The sequence below is a fragment of the Anolis sagrei genome, chromosome Y (genome assembly GCF_037176765.1).
Source record: "Anolis sagrei isolate rAnoSag1 chromosome Y, rAnoSag1.mat, whole genome shotgun sequence".
Lineage (NCBI taxonomy): Eukaryota > Metazoa > Chordata > Lepidosauria > Squamata > Dactyloidae > Anolis > Anolis sagrei.
Window position 1 is genome coordinate 79918590 of NC_090035.1, and position 16617 is coordinate 79935206.

The following is a 16617-nucleotide window of genomic DNA, read 5'->3' on the forward strand; positions in this document are numbered from 1 at the left end:
ATATTATTATACTCATAAATTTATTCCAATATAATGATAAATAAATATTATAATAGAATATAATAATATATATTATAATATAACAATTTATATAAAATATAATAATATATACTATATATAATATTATGATATTATTATACTCATAAATATATTCCAATATAATAATAAAATATTATAATAGAATATTATTAAAAATATAATAATATATATTATAATATATAATATATAATATTATGATATTATTATACTCATAAATATATTCCAATATAATAATAATAAAATATTATAATAGAATATTATAATATATATTATAATATAATAATATATATAAAATATAATATATATAATATATTATGTATATAATATTATATTATTATACTCATAAATATATTCCAATATAATGATAATAAAATATTGTAATAGAATATTATGATATATATTATAACATAATAATATATAAAAATATATAATATATAATATATAATATTATGATATTATTATACTCATAAATATATTCCAATATAATAATAATAAAATATTATAATAGAATATTATAATATATATTATAATATAATAATATATATAAAATATAATAATATATATAAAATATAATAATATATATTATAATATAATATATATATAATATTATTATATTATTATTTTAATATATTATAATAATATATAATATATATAATATTATATATTATATAATAATATATATTATAATATTCTATTATTATTATATTTGAATATATTATGAGTATTAGAATTGGTATAGACAAGCGAAGAGAGGCTGCAGGCATTTGCTTTTGCAGACTACATATCCCAGTATCCCTTGGTCGTGCATAACCGCTGCCCTAGACTACAAATCCCAATGCTACCAAACAATGTATAGAGCCATATGAGCAAAGGGCAGCCCTTTTACCAGTCCATGACGGTGATATCCGGCTGGTATTGATCCAGCAGCTCCTTCCAAAGTCCTTCGGCCAAAAGATCGACGGTTTGTTGCTTGACGCACCAGCTGCAAAAGGCAGGCAAAGTGAGTGGGCCAAGGAGGACCACAGGGAGAACCACAAACAAGAGATAGACAGACGGATATACAGATAGACTGATGGTTGACACATGGAAAAGAAAGCCATGATGGAAGGAACTAACCCTCTTGGATGTGCATTAACCGAGAAGGTGTCCTTTGTGGACTACATATCCCAGTATCCCCTGGCCAAGTGAGAAACCTCACTCTCAGCCCATGGACCAGAATCAGGATGTATTGGGTTGAAAACACTATATTGGGTGTGCTTTGAGAAAGTGTCCTTTGTGGACTACATATCCTAGCATCCCCTGTCCAGCATGGGTAAGGGACCTCTCTCTCTCTCTCTCAGCCCACGGGCCACAATCAAGATATACATTAAGTTGAAAGCACTATCTTGGGTGTGGTTTAACTGAGAAAGTGTCCTTTTGTGGACTACATATCCCAGCATCCCTTGACCAAGTGAGAAACCTCTCTCTCTCTCTGCCTACAGGCCAGCATCAAAATATATATTGGGTTGAAAGCACTATCTTGGGTGTACTTTAATTGAAAAAGTGTCCTATGTGGACTACATATCCCAGCATCCCCTGGACAGCATGGGTAAGGGACTTCTCTCTCTCACAGCCTATGGGCCAGAATCAGGATATATATTAAGTTGAAAACACTATATTGGGTGTACTTTGAGAAAGTGTCCTTTGTGGACTACATATTCCAGCATCCCCTGGTCAGCATGGATAAGGAGCCACTCCTCTCTCTCAGCTCCTGGATCAGAATCAGGATATATATTAAATTGAAAGCACTATCTTGGGTGTGCTTTAATTGAGAAAGTGTCCTTTGTGGACTACATATCCCAGCAGCCACTGGCCGTCATGGGTAAGGACCCCCCCCCTCTCTCAGCCCATGTGCCAGAGTCAGGATATATATTGGGTTGAAAACACTATCTTGGGTATGCTTTAATTGAGAATGGGTCCTTGTGGACTACATATCCCAGCATCCCCTGACCAGCATATGTGAGGTACCTCTCTCTTTCTCTCAAAGCCCATGGGCTAGAATCAAGCTCTATATTGGGTTGAAAACACTTATTGGATATGCTTTAATTGAGAAAGAAGTCTTTTTGGACTACATATCCCAACATCCCCTGGCCAGCATAGGTGGGGAATCTCCCTCCCCTCCCCCCCCCCCCTCACCCCATGGGCCAGCATCAAGATTTATATTTTCTTGAAAGCAGTATCTTGAGGGTGCTTAATTGAGAACATGTCCTTTGCGGACTACATATCCCAGCACCCCCTGGCCAGCATAGGCGAGGGAACCGATTGATTGGTCAGAATCAGGATATGTTTGGGTAGCACATAAAAGTAACAATGGAAGGAAGTGACCTGCTCAGATGTGACTTCACCCCAAGAGTGTCCTTTGTGGACTACATATCCCAACATCCCCGATCAGCATGAGCGAGGAACCGCTCTCTCAACCTTGGTTATATTTAATCACACAAGGGGAAGAAAGTCATGATGGAAGACTTTATTGAACATGGCTTAACCCCCCCCCCCCCAAAAATAGCCTTTCTGGACTACATATCCCAACATCCCCAATCAGCATGAGCGAGGAACCGCTCTCTCAACCTTGGTTATATTTAATCACACAAGGGGAAGAAAGTCATGATGGAAGACTTTACTGAACATGTCTTAACCCCCCCTCCCCCATATCCTTTCTGGACTACATATCCCATTATCCCTAAACACCCCAAACACTCACCTATATTGCGGCAATGCAAGGGGAGTTTCCAACTGATCCGATGGGAGCCTTTCGGTGCTAATTTCCCAGCCTTTGAAAATGTCTGATTGGGGGACAGAACGAAAAAGACCCCCCAAAAAAGGATATTAAAAAGGTCAATTTAGTCCTGTAAACATCTGCATCCAAAATCCAGTTTGATGTCACTTTCAATGCCAATGGCTCAAGGCTATGGAACCCTAGGCTGTGGCATTGAAAGTGACATCAAACTGCGCTAATTCCTCCAATGCGGATGCATCTTAACGTCTAGAAACCCCAAACAAACCTGGACAACCCCCCCAAAAAATTACCAACCTTTGGAGTCTGGAAGCTTGCAATTTTTCTGCGGTTGGCAAGATGGAGCGGGCTCCGAAACATTCACCCCTGTGTCAAAGAAAGCAAAAATAATATTGATCTCCCCAAATTTATGAATTATGCTAAATGCAACTCTCAGCCACTTGTGTTGTCGAAAGCTTTCATTGTTGGAATCGTTGGGTTGCTGTGAGTTTTTTGGATTCTGTGGCTGTGTTCCTGCAGCATTCTCTCCTGACGTTTTGCCTGCATCTGTGGCGAACGGCCTCTTCAGAGGTCTGTTGGAAATGAGGCAAGTGGAGTATATATATGTATCTCTGTATATCTGGGAAATAATGCAATTTGCAAGCTTGATTAGCATTAAGTAGCCTTGAAGCTGAAAAGTCAATCAGTGAGAGTTTCTGCATAGAGGTAGTGAAGCAAGTGGAGTGTGTGTATGTGTATCTCTCTCTCTCTCTCTCTCTCTCTCTCTCTCTGGGAGAAAGAACCCTTGTCTGTTTGAGGCAAGTGTGGATGTTGCAAGCTTGAATAGCATTGGGTAGCCTTACAGCTGCAAAGTCAGTCAGTAAGAGTCTCTGCATAGAGGTAGTGAAGCAAGTAGAGTGTGTATATGTGTATCTATCTATCTATCTATCTCTGGGAGAAAGATCCCATGTCTGTTTGATGCAAGTGTGGATGTTGCAATGAACAAGCTTGAATAGCACTGAGTAGCCAGGAAGTTTGTAAAGTCAATCAGTGAGGGTCTCTGCATAGAGATAGTGAAGCAAGTGCAGTGTAGATATATCTGTGGGAGAAAGGACCCTTGTCTGTTTGAAGCAAATGTCAATGTTGCTATTTCCAAGCTTGATTAGCATTGAGTAGCCATGAAACTGCAAAATCAGTCAGTGAGGGTCTCTGAATAGAGGTAGTGATGTGTGTACACGCGCACACACACACATTTGTGAAATAGTGTCCAGGGTGGGAGAAAGAACCCTTGTGTGTTTGAAGCAAGTGTGGATGTTGCAATGAGCAAGCTTAAATAGCACGGAGTAGTCATGAAGTTTGCAAAGGCAATCAGTGAGGGTCTCTGTATAGAGGTAGTGAAGCAAGTGGAGTGGGTGTATATATATCTGTGGGAGAAAGATCCCTTGTCTGTTTGAAGCAAGTGTGGATCATACAACAAACAAGCTTTAATAGCTTTGAGTAGCCTTGCAGCTGCAAAGTCAATCAGTGAGGGTCTCTGTATAAAGGTAGTGAGGCTAGGGGAGTGTGTATGTTATAGATCACTGTGGAATAATGTCCAAGGTGGGAAAAAGAACCCTTGTCTGTTTGAAGAATGTGTGAGTATTTCAAAAGCAAGCTTGATTAGAATTCAGTAGCCATGAAGTTAGCAAACTCAATCAGTGAGGGTATCTGCAGGCAATCAAGTGCCAGCAAACACCTCCCAAACAGAGGCGCCTCCAGGCAACAACAGCCATGCTACCTCTATGCAGATACCCTCGCTGGTTGACTTTGCAAACTTCATGGCAACTCAATGATGTTCAAGCTCCAGACAGCAAGCGATCAAGTGCGAGCAAACCTCCCAAACAGAGGGCGCCTCCAGGCAACAACAGCCAGGCTACCTCTATGCAGATACCCTCACTGGTTGACTTTGCAAACTTCAATGATATTCAAGCTTGCTCATTGCAACAGTCACGCTTGCTTAAAACTACAAAGTTTCTTTCTCCCACCTTAAACATTATTCCACAGATATGTATACACCGCACTTGCTTCACTGCCAACAGAACCTCTGAAGATGCCACTAGCCACAGATGCAGGCGAAACATCAGGAGAGAATGCTGCTGGAACATGGCCACACAGCCCAGAAAACTCACAGCAACCCTATGCTCCACTGTCCCTTTAAGTGAGAACTGCTCCAGCAAACCCAGGGAATTATTGATGCAGTTTGACATCACTGTCGGAATTGCTGTGAATCAGTGCTATGGAAGGCTGGGAGTTGTAGTTTTGGTGGGAGAAAGGCCTTGTAAAACCACATCTCCCCAGATTCCATAATTATTGAGTCACGGCAGTTCAAAGTGTGGTCAAACTGCAATCGTTCGACTGTGTAGATGCAAACCGACTGGTTTTGGGGGTGGCACAGAAAACAGTCATGCAATGTCATCTGTTGTGACTGTGTGTTGTTTTTCCTGCCAGGGAGGTGTCTGTCTGTCCAGAGATTGACATGAAGTTTAGGAAAGGCATTGGTATGGAGTTATTGTCGTTTCGCTGTTGTTATCTTTGGCATACGGATTAGGAGAGAGCCAGGGTATCAATGGATTTATTGCCTTGATTACTTACTTACTTACTTACTTAGGCGATCCCTCGTAGTCTGAGGATGATGGTCCTCCAAGTTCGGTGTCCTGGGGGTGGGTCCATAGGTGGCTGTGGAGCCCTATTCTTGACCTGCATCTTCTCCCGCAGTGAGGGCATCGGTTTCCAGGTGGAAGGCGGTGCCAGTCAGGGTTGACTTGACGTGCCTTCCTCTTGGCACGTTTCGCTCTTTCATCCTCCATTTGTGCCTCTTCACATTCTGCAGCACTGCTGGTCACAGCTGACCTCCAGCTGGAGCGCTCAAGGGCCAGGGCTTCCCAGTTCTCAGTGTCTATGCCAGAGTTTTGAAGGTAGGCTTTGAGCCCATCTTTCAATCTCTTTTGCTGCCCACCAACATTCCATTTTCCATTCTTGAGTTTGGAGTACAGCAACTGCTTTGGGAGCCGGTGGTCGGGCATCCAGACAACGTGGCCGGTCCAGCGGAGTTGATGGCAAAGGAGCATCGCTTCAATGCTGGTGGTCTTTGCTTCTTCCACCACGCTGACGTTTGTCCGCCTGTCTTCCCAAGACATTTGCAGGATTTTCCAGAGGCAGTGCTGATGGAATCGTTCCAGGAGTTGCATGTGACGTCTGTAGACAGTCCACGTTTCGCAGGCGTATAGCAGGGTTGGGAGGACAATAGCTTTATAGACAAGCACCTTGGTCTCCCTATGGATGTCCCGGTCCTCAAACACTCTCTGCTTCATTCGGAAAAATGCTGCACTCACAGAGCTCAGGCGCTGTTGTATTTCGGTCTCAATGTTGATGTCTGTAGACAGTTCATGTTTCACAGGCGTAGATTAGGGTTGGGAGGACAATAGCTTTATAGACAAGCACCTTGGTGTCCCTACGGATGTCCCTGTCCTCAAACACTCTCTGCTTCATTCAGAAAAATGCTGCACTCGCAGAGCTCAGGCGGTGTTGTATTTCAGTCTCAATGTTGATGTCTGTAGACAGTTCATGTTTCACAGGCGTAGATTAGGGTTGGGAGGACAATAGCTTTATAGACAAGCACCTTGGTGTCCCTACGGATGTCCCGGTCCTCAAACACTCTCTGCTTCATTCAGAAAAATGCTGCACTCGCAGAGCTCAGGCGCTGTTGTATTTCGGTGTCGATGTTAATGTCTGTAGACAGTCCACGTTTCGCAGGCGTAGATTAGGGTTGGGAGGACAATAGCTTTATAGTCAAGCACCTTGATATCCCTACGGATGTCCCGGTCCTCAAACACTTTCTGCTTCATTCGGAAAAATGCTGCACTCACAGAGCTCAGGCGGTGTTGTATTTCAGTCTCAATGTTGATGTCTGTAGACAGTCCACCTTTCGCAGGCGTATAGCAGGGTTGAGAGAACAATAGTTTTATAAACAAGTCCCTTGGTCTTCCTACGGATGTCCCGGATCTCAAACACTCTCTGCTTCATTCGGAAAAATGCTGCACTCACAGAGCTCAGGCGGTGTTGTATTTCAGTCTCAATATTGATGTCTGTAGACAGTCCACGTTTCGCAGGCGTAGAGCAGGGTTAGGAGGAGAATGGCTTTATAGACAAGCGCCTTGATATCCCTACGGATGTCACGGTCCTCAAACACTCTCTGCTTCATTCGGGAAAATGCTGCATTCGCAGAGCTTTGGCGGTGTTGTATTTCGGTGTCGATGTTGATGTCTGTAGACAGTCCACGTTTCGCAAGCGTAGAGCAGGGTTGGGAGGACAATAGCTTTATAGACAAGTATTTTCTGTTGGTCATCGGAGTTCTGTGTCCCAGGATTTGTTCAATTCCATCATTGGTGGAGTTTAGAATGCTTTTTGATTGTAGGTGTACTATAAATCCCAGCAAATACAACTCCCAAATGACAAAATCATTTTTTTAGTGATGGCCACTCATTGGCTTGATATAGGTATTGTGTCCAAATTTCGTGTCAATTCGCCCAGTGGTTTTTAAGTTATGTTAATCCCACAAACGAACATTACATTTTTATTTATATAGATTATATTATATTATTAAATTATATTATATTGTGTTTTATTGTGTTTGTTTATTGTGTTTATAAACACAGAAGCTCAACGCTAGGATAAGATCAACTATTGCCATTGAAGTTGCCTCTACACTGTGGAATAAAAGCAGTTCTGTCACTGCCATTTCTCAATGTAATAGGATTCTGGGAGTTGTAGTTTTACAAGGCCTTTGCTCTCATCTAGCAAAGACCACTAGTGCTTCGCCAAACTATAACTCCCACAATTCCATAGTCTCTGAGCCATGGCATTTAAAGCAGCTCAAACTGCATTAACTCTATAGTGTTGAATGCACCTAAGTTTTATGATGTTTATGTTTATGATGTTCCTGTCTGCTGAGAAAGAAAACCCAAACTATAACTCCCAGGATGCGATAGCATTGAGCAAGGGCAGCTAACACAGTATCAAACTGTAGAGTTATAGAACTGGAAGAGACCACCAAAGGTCATCTAGTCCAACCACTGCTATATAGTAAAACCCAATCAAAGCACTCCTGACAGATGGCCATCTGCACCTGTTCAAATGCAACCATTACACTATGCAACAAAAAGATATTATTATTATCATTATCATTACACTACAGGTGTACAGGTGTGGGCCAAGTTTGGCCCTCCAGGTGTTTTGGACTTCAACTCCCACAATTCCTAACAGCCTGCCGGCTGTTAGGAATTGTGGGAGTTGAAGTCCAAAACACCTGGAGGGCTACTCCATGCATTGCTTACCTTCAGGGTTGGGGTTCTGCAAAAGGTTCCTTTGGAAGGGTTTCCGCTTCCACAAAGCCTCCCAGTCTGGATCTTTGGGGAGTGGGACCCCTTTCGCCCTCAGGCCCCATTTGGACTCAAAGCGTTGCTGCCAATCAGGAGACCCCAAAGCCTCCTTTTGGGGGGCTGCCATGAGTGCCCGGCCTTTCCAATGGGAAAGGTAAGGAGACCGCACAAGCACCCACAGGTTGCTCCTCCGGGCAGGTGAAGCAGGTGAAGCAGGCCCTTCCCTTGCAGGAACAACACACACAAACTCAACAGGAACCAAACATTGATTTATAGGAGGAACTCAACCTGAACCAAAGGCTGGGAGGAGGCCTTAAGTAGAGCTTTTTGTACAAAGCCAGCCCACAATCCCCACCCTGTTGCATTCGAAAGCCTTGAGGGCAAGCTTGAGGTCATCTAGACAGACCTGATTGGTCTGATGTCAACATCGATGGCGTATCCAGCTGGCGTATACATTTATTTATCATAATTGTTGTGATATATTGTAGTATTAGTATTAGGATATGTTATTATTATTATTATTATTATTGTGGGGTATTATTATTATTATTATTGGGTTATATTATATTAGTTGTAGTATTAGAACTGGGATTTATTATTATTATTATTATTATTATTGGGTTATATTATGTTGTTAGTAGTATTGGGATTTATTATTATTATTGGGTGATATTATATTATTAGTAGTATTACTATTGGGATTATTATTATTATTGGGTTATATTATTATTATTATTATTATTATTGGGGTATATTATATTATTAGTAGTATTAGTACTAGGATTTATTATTATTATTATTATTATTGGGTTATATTATATTAGTTGTAGTATTAGTACTGGGGTTTATTATTATTATTGGGTGATATTATATTATTAGTAGTATTAGTATTGGGATTATTATTATTGGGTTATATTATATTAGTTGTAGTATTAGTACTGGGATTTATTATTATTATTATTATTATTATTATTATTGGGTTATATTATATTATTCGTAGTATTAGTACTAGGATTTATTATTATTGTTATTATTGGGTTATATTATATTATGAGTTGTTTTAGTACTGGGATTTATTATTATTATTATTATTATTATAATTATTGGGTTATATTATTAATAGTATTAGTGTTGGGATTTATTATTATTATTGGGTTATATTATATTATTAGTAGTATTAGTACTGCAAATTATTATTATTATTATTATTATTATTATTGGGTTATATTATATTATTAGTAGTATTAGTACTGCAAATTATTATTATTATTATTATTATTATTATTATTATTGGGTTATATTATATTATTAGTAGTATTAGTACTGCAAATTATTATTATTATTATTATTATTGGGTTATATTATATTATGAGTTGTATTAGTACTGAGATTTATTATTATTTTTGGGTTATATTATATTATTAGTAGTATTAGTATTGGGATTCATTATTATTATTAGGTTATATTATATTATTAGTAGTATTAGTACTGGGATTTATTATTATTATTATTATTATTATTATTGGGTTATATTGTATTATTAGTAGTATTAATACTGGGATTTATTATTATTATCGGGTTATATTGTATTATTAGTAGTATTAATACTGGGATTTATTATTATTATTGGGTTATATTATATTAGTTGTAGTATTAGTACTGGGGTTTATTATTATTATTGGGTGATATTATATTATTAGTAGTATTAGTATTGGGATTATTATTATTGGGTTATATTATATTAGTTGTAGTATTAGTACTGGGATTTATTATTATTATTATTATTATTATTATTGGGTTATATTATATTATTAGTAGTATTAGTACTGCAAATTATTATTATTATTATTATTATTATTGGGTTATATTATATTATTAGTAGTATTAGTACTGCAAATTATTATTATTATTATTATTGGGTTATATTATATTATTAGTAGTATTAGTACTGCAAATTATTATTATTATTATTATTATTGGGTTACATTATATTATTAGTAGTATTAGAACTGGGATTTAATATTATTATTGGGTTATATTATATTATGAGTTGTATTAGTACTGAGATTTATTATTATTTTTGGGTTATATTATATTATTAGTAGTATTAGTATTGGGATTCATTACTATTATTAGGTTATATTATATTATTAGTAGTATTAGTACTGGGATTTATTATTATTATTATTATTATTATTATTGGGTTATATTGTATTATTAGTAGTATTAATACTGGGATTTATTATTATTATCGGGTTATATTATATTATTAGTAGTATTAATACTGGGATTTATTATTATTATTGGGTTATATTATATTATTAGTAGTATTAGTATTGGGATTTATTATTATTATTATTGTTATTATTATTATTATTGGATTATATTATTAGTAGTATTAGTACTGCAATTTATTATTATTATTATTATTATTATTATTATTATTGGGTTATATTATATTATTCGTAGTATTAGTACTGGGAATTATATTACTAGTAATAGTACTAGGATTTATTATTATTATTATTATTATTGGGTTATATTATTAGTAGTATTAGTACTGGGATTTATTATTATTATTGGGTTATATTATATTATATTATATTATATTATTTATTTAGTACACTTCTATCCCACCCTTCTCCCCACAAGAGGGAGTACTGGGATTATTATTATTATTATTATTATTATTATTAGGTTTAGGTTATATTATATTATTAGTAGTATTAGTACTGGGATTATTATTGTTGTTGTTGTTGTTGTTTGTTGTTACCAGACCTGATTGGTCTAATGTAAATCTAGATGGCATATATTATACAGCTGTTGATTACATTATTTATCGTTATTATTGTGATATATTATAGTATTAGTATTGGGATGTATTGTTAGGATATGTTGTTGTTGGGTTATATTATATTATTGGTAGTATATTATATTATATTATATTATATTATAGTAGTAGTATATTGTTGTTGTTACTGTTGTTGTTGGATATTATTACTATTAGTACTGAGATATATTATTATTACTCTTATTATTGTCATTATTGGGATGATTATTGGGATGATATTGGGTTATATTATATTATTAGTAGTATATTATGTTATATTATATTATAGTAGTAGTAGTATATTGTTGTTACTGTTGTTGTTGGATATTATTACTATTAGTACTGGGATATATTATTATTACTTTTATTATTGTCATTATTGGGATGATTATTGGGATGATATTGGGTTATATTATATTATTAGTAGTATATTATAGTATGTTATATTATATTATATTATATTATATTATAGTAATAGTAGTATATTGTTGTTGGTACTGTTGTTGTTGGATATTATTACTATTAGTATTATTATTGTTGTCATTATTGGGATGATTATTGGGATGATATTAGGTTATATTATATTATTAGTAGTATATTATAGTATGTTATATTATATTATAGTAGTAGTATATTGTTGTTACTGTTGTTGGATATTATTACTATTAGTACTGGGATATATTATTACTTTTACTATTCTTGTCATTATTGGGATGATCTTAGTACTATTAGTATTGGGATGTATTACTAAGGTAAACATAAAGGTTTCCCTTGACATTTAGTGTAGTCGAGTCTGACTCTAGGAGTTGGTCCTCACCTCCATTTCTAAGCTGAAGAGCCAGCATTGTCCATAGACACCTCCTAGGTCATGTGGCCGGCATGACTGCATGGAGTGCCGTTACTTTCCCACAGAAGCAGTACCTATTGATCTACTCACATTTGCATGTTTGGCAGAAGCTGGGGCTAACAGTGGGAGCTCATGCCCCTCCCCGGATTCGAACCTGCAACCTTTTGGTCAGCAAGTTCAGCAGCTCAGCGGTTTAACCCACTAGTCTCAAACAATTCAACCGCAGCCGCCACAACAAAGTTTCTGGAGTAGAAATGTCCCTCTCGCAAAGAACAAAGTGATGGCAGTTTAATCAACTTTTCCCATGTTTGCATAATAGAACCCATTAGGCAATGACATTGATAACCCAGGTCATTGAGGCCATCCAGACAGACATGATATGCCATCTACGTTGACATCAGGTCTGTCTGGATGACCTCAAGCTTGCCCTCAAGGCTCGAATGCCGTTTCCACACTCCTTAAAGTTACAAAAGTCCCGATTACCTGGTCATTGAATGTGAGCAAAGCCCTTGTTCTCCCCACCTCATTTTTCAAAAAGTATTTTTCTTTAAATTCCAAGGAGAAAGAAACCACCCAGCAAACAGGTTCTGCAGGTGACAGGTAACACCTGGCCAAACCCAGCGGAAATTGCAGGAATCCATGACTGGGGCCCAAGGCATTTGGATCACCTGCACAGGTACGCCCACCCCACACAGTCATAGTGTGTTTTTTTGGCTTCCCTCATTCATAGGAGAGCTTTGCCTTTAACAGACTCCACCCTGATTCTTTTTCACCTGGGCTTCTGCAACACCTGACAGGTAGACCCCACCTGATGTCTATAATGTTATCATAGAGATGCACAGGTAAGCCCACCCTAAGATAAATAGTATGTCTTTGGATTCCCTCATTCATAGGAGAGCTTTGCCTTTAACACACCCCACCTTGACACCTTTTCACCTGGGCTTCTGCAACACCTAGCAGGTAGACCCCACTTGATGTCTATGTTATAATAGAGATGCACAGGTAAGCCCACCCCAAGATGAATAGTATTTCTTTGGATCCCCTCATTCATAGGAGAGCGTAGTCATTATCACACCCCACTTTGACACCTTCTACACCTGACAGGTAGACCCCACCAGATGTCTATAATGTTATCCTAGAGATGCACAGGTAAGCCCACCCCAAGATGAATAGTATGTCTTTGGATTCCCTCATTCATAGGAGAGCTTAGCCATTAACACACCCCATCTTGACACCTTTTCATCTGCCTTTCCGCCACACCTGACAGGTAGACCCCACTTGATGTCTATAATGTTATCCTAGAGATGCAAAGGTACGCCCACCCCGAGATGAATAGTATGTCTTTGGATTCCCTCATTCATAGGAGAGCTTTACCTTTAACAGACTCCACCTTGACACCTTTTCACCTGGGCTTCCGCCACACCTGACAGGTAGACTCCACTTGATGTCTATAATGTTATCACAGAGATGCACAGGTAAGCCCACCCCAAGATGAATAGTATTTCTTTGGATTCCCTCAATCATAGGAGAGCTTAGCTATTAACACACCCCACCTTGACACCTTTTCACCTGGACTTCTGCAACACCTGACAGATAGACCCCACCTGCTGAGGATGGGATCTATTGTTTTGCCTGCTTCCTTGCAGAGTCTACATTTGGGATCTGTCATTGACTTTTCTATTATTATTATTATTATTATTATTATTGTTATTATTATTGCATTATATTATATTGGTGTTGTGCCTCTGCTTGTAATTTGTCTGCGCGATCTTCTTGCAGCAGCTGAGGATGGGATCTATTGTTTCGCCTGCTTCCTTGCAGAGTCTAGATTTGGGATCTGTCGTTGACTTTTCTATTATTATTATTATTATTATTGCATTATATTATATTGGTGTTGTGCCTCTGCTTGTAATTTGTCTAGGCAATCTTCTTGCAGCAGCTGAGGATGGGATCGATTGTTTCGCCTGCTTCCTTGCAGAGTCTACATTTGAGATCTGTCGTCGATCTTTCTATTATTATTATTACTGTTACTATTATTATTGCATTATATTATATTGGTGTTGTGCCTCTATTGTAGTTTGTCTGTGCGATATTCTTGCAGCAGCTGAGGATGGGATCTATTGTTTCGCCTGCTTCCTTGCAGAGTCTACATTTGAGATCTGTCGTCGACTTTTCTATTATTATTATTACTGTTACTATTATTATTGCATTATATTATATTGGTGTTGTGCCTCTGCTTGTAATTTGTCTGCACGATCTTCTTGCAGCTGCTGAGCATGGGATCTATTGTTTCGCCTGCTTCCTTGCAGAGTCTACATTTGGGATCTGTCATCGACCTTTCTATTATTATTATTATTATTATTATTATTATTATTATTGCATTATATTATATTGGTGTTGTGCCTCTGCTTGTAGTTTGTCTGCGTGATCTTCTTGTAGCAGTTGAGGATGGGATCTATTGTTTCGCCTGCTTCCTTGCAGAATCTACATTTGAGATTTTTTGACGACTTTTCTATTATTATTATTATTGCATCATATTATATTGGTGTTGTGCCTCTGCTTGTAATTTGTCTCCGCGATCTTCTTGCAGCAGTTCAGGATGGGATCTATTGTTTCACCTGCTTCCTTGCAGAATCTACATTTGGGATTTGTCATCGACTTTTCTATTATTATTATTATTATTATTATTATTATTGCATTATATTATATTGGTGTTGTGCCTCTGCTTGTAATTTGTCTGTGCGATCTTCTTGCAGCAGCTGAGAATGGGATCTATTGTTTCGCCTGCTTCCTTGCAGAGTCTAGATTTGGGATCTGTCGTTGACTTTTCTATTATTATTATTATTATTATTGCATTATATTATATTGGTGTTGTTCCTCTGCTTGTAATTTGTCTGCGCGATCTTCTTGCAGCAGCTGAGGATGGGATCTATTGTTTCGCCTGCTTCCTTGCAGAGTCTAGATTTGGGATCTGTCGTTGACTTTTCTATTATTATTATTATTATTATTATTATTATTATTGCATTATATTATATTGGTGTTGTTCCTCTGCTTGTAATTTGTCTGCGCGATCTTCTTGCAGCAGCTGAGGATGGGATCTATTGTTTCGCCTGCTTCCTTACAGAATCTACATTTGGGATTTGTCATCGACTTTTCTATTATTATTATTATTATTATTATTGCATTATATTATATTGGTGTTGTGCCTCTGTTTGGAGTCTGTCTGTGCTATCTTCTTGCAGCAGCTGAGGATGGGATCTATTGTTTCGCCTGCTTCCTTGCAGAGTCTACATTTAGAATCTGTCATTGACTTTTCTATTATTATTATTATTATTATTATTGCACTATATTATATTGGTGTTGTGCCTCTGCTTGTAGTTTGTCTGCGCGATCTTCTTGCAGCAGCTGAGGATGGGATCTATTGTTTCGCCTGCTTCCTTGCAGAGTCTACATTTGGGATCTGTCATCAACTTTTCTATTATTATTAGTATTATTATTATTGCATTACATTATATTGTTGTTGTGCCTCTGCTTGTAATTTGTCTGTACGATCTTCTTGCAGCAGCTGAGAATGGGATCTATTGTTTCACCTGCTTCCTTGCAGAATCTACATTTGAGATTTTTCGTCGACTTTTTTATTATTATTATTATTATTATTATTATTGCATTATATTATATTGGTGTTGTGCCTCTGCTTGTAGTTTGTCTGCGCGATCTTCTTGCAGCAGCTGAGGATGGGATCTATTGTTTCACCTGCTTCCTTGCAGAATCTACATTTGGGATTTGTCATCGACTTTTCTATTATTATTATTATTATTGCATTATATTATATTGGTGTTGTGCCTCTGTTTGGAGTCTGTCTGTGCTATCTTCTTGCAGCAGCTGAGGATGGGATCTATTGTTTCGCCTGCTTCCTTGCAGAGTCTACATTTAGAATCTGTCATTGACTTTTCTATTATCATTATTATTATTATTATTATTGCACTATATTATATTGGTGTTGTGCCTCTGCTTGTAATTTGTCTGCGCGATCTTCTTGCAGCAGCTGAGGATGGGATCTATTGTTTCGCCTGCTTCCTTACAGAATCTACATTTGGGATTTGTCATCGACTTTTCTATTATTATTATTATTATTATTATTATTGCATTATATTATATTGGTGTTGTGCCTCTGTTTGGAGTCTGTCTGCGCTATCTTCTTGCAGCAGCTGAGGATGGGATCTGTTGTTTCGCCTGCTTCCTTGCAGAGTCTACATTTGGTATCTGTCATCAACTTTTCTATTATTATTATTATTATTGCATTATATTATATTGGTGTTATGCCTCTGCTTGTAATTTGTCTGCGCGATCTTCTTGCAGCAGCTGAGGATGGGTCTATTGTTTCGCCTGCTTCCTTGCAGAGTCTACATTTGGGATTTTTCGTCGACTTTTCTATTATTATTATTATTATTGTTATTATTATTATTATTGCATTATATTATATTGGTATTGTGCCTCTGCTTGTAATTTGTCTGTGCGATCTTCTTGCAGCAGCTGAGGATGGAAACAATTGTTTCGCCTGCTTCCTTGCAGAGTCTACATTTGGGATCTGTCATTGACTTTTCTATTATTATTATTATTATTATTATTATTATTATTATTGCATTATATTATATTGGTGTTGTGCCTCTCCTTGTAATTTGTCTGCACAATCTTCTTGCAGCAGCTGAGGATGGGATCTATTGTTTCGCCT

General features: G+C 37.2%; 1 protein-coding gene across 1 annotated transcript in view; it reads right to left on the reverse strand.

Moving 5' to 3' along the window:
• LOC137095728 (F-box only protein 50-like) overlaps positions 1-8492 on the reverse strand; it is a 14260-nt gene extending 5768 nt beyond the window's left edge. The window contains exons 1-4 of the mRNA XM_067462534.1: positions 8164-8492; positions 3110-3178; positions 2780-2861; positions 926-1021 (exon numbers count right to left, since the gene is read on the reverse strand). Coding sequence (XP_067318635.1) covers positions 926-1021; positions 2780-2861; positions 3110-3178; positions 8164-8335 — 419 coding nt within the window. The 5' untranslated portion in view covers positions 8336-8492. The remainder of the gene's footprint in view (positions 1-925; positions 1022-2779; positions 2862-3109; positions 3179-8163) is intronic.
• Positions 8493-16617: the final 8125 nt, after the last annotated feature.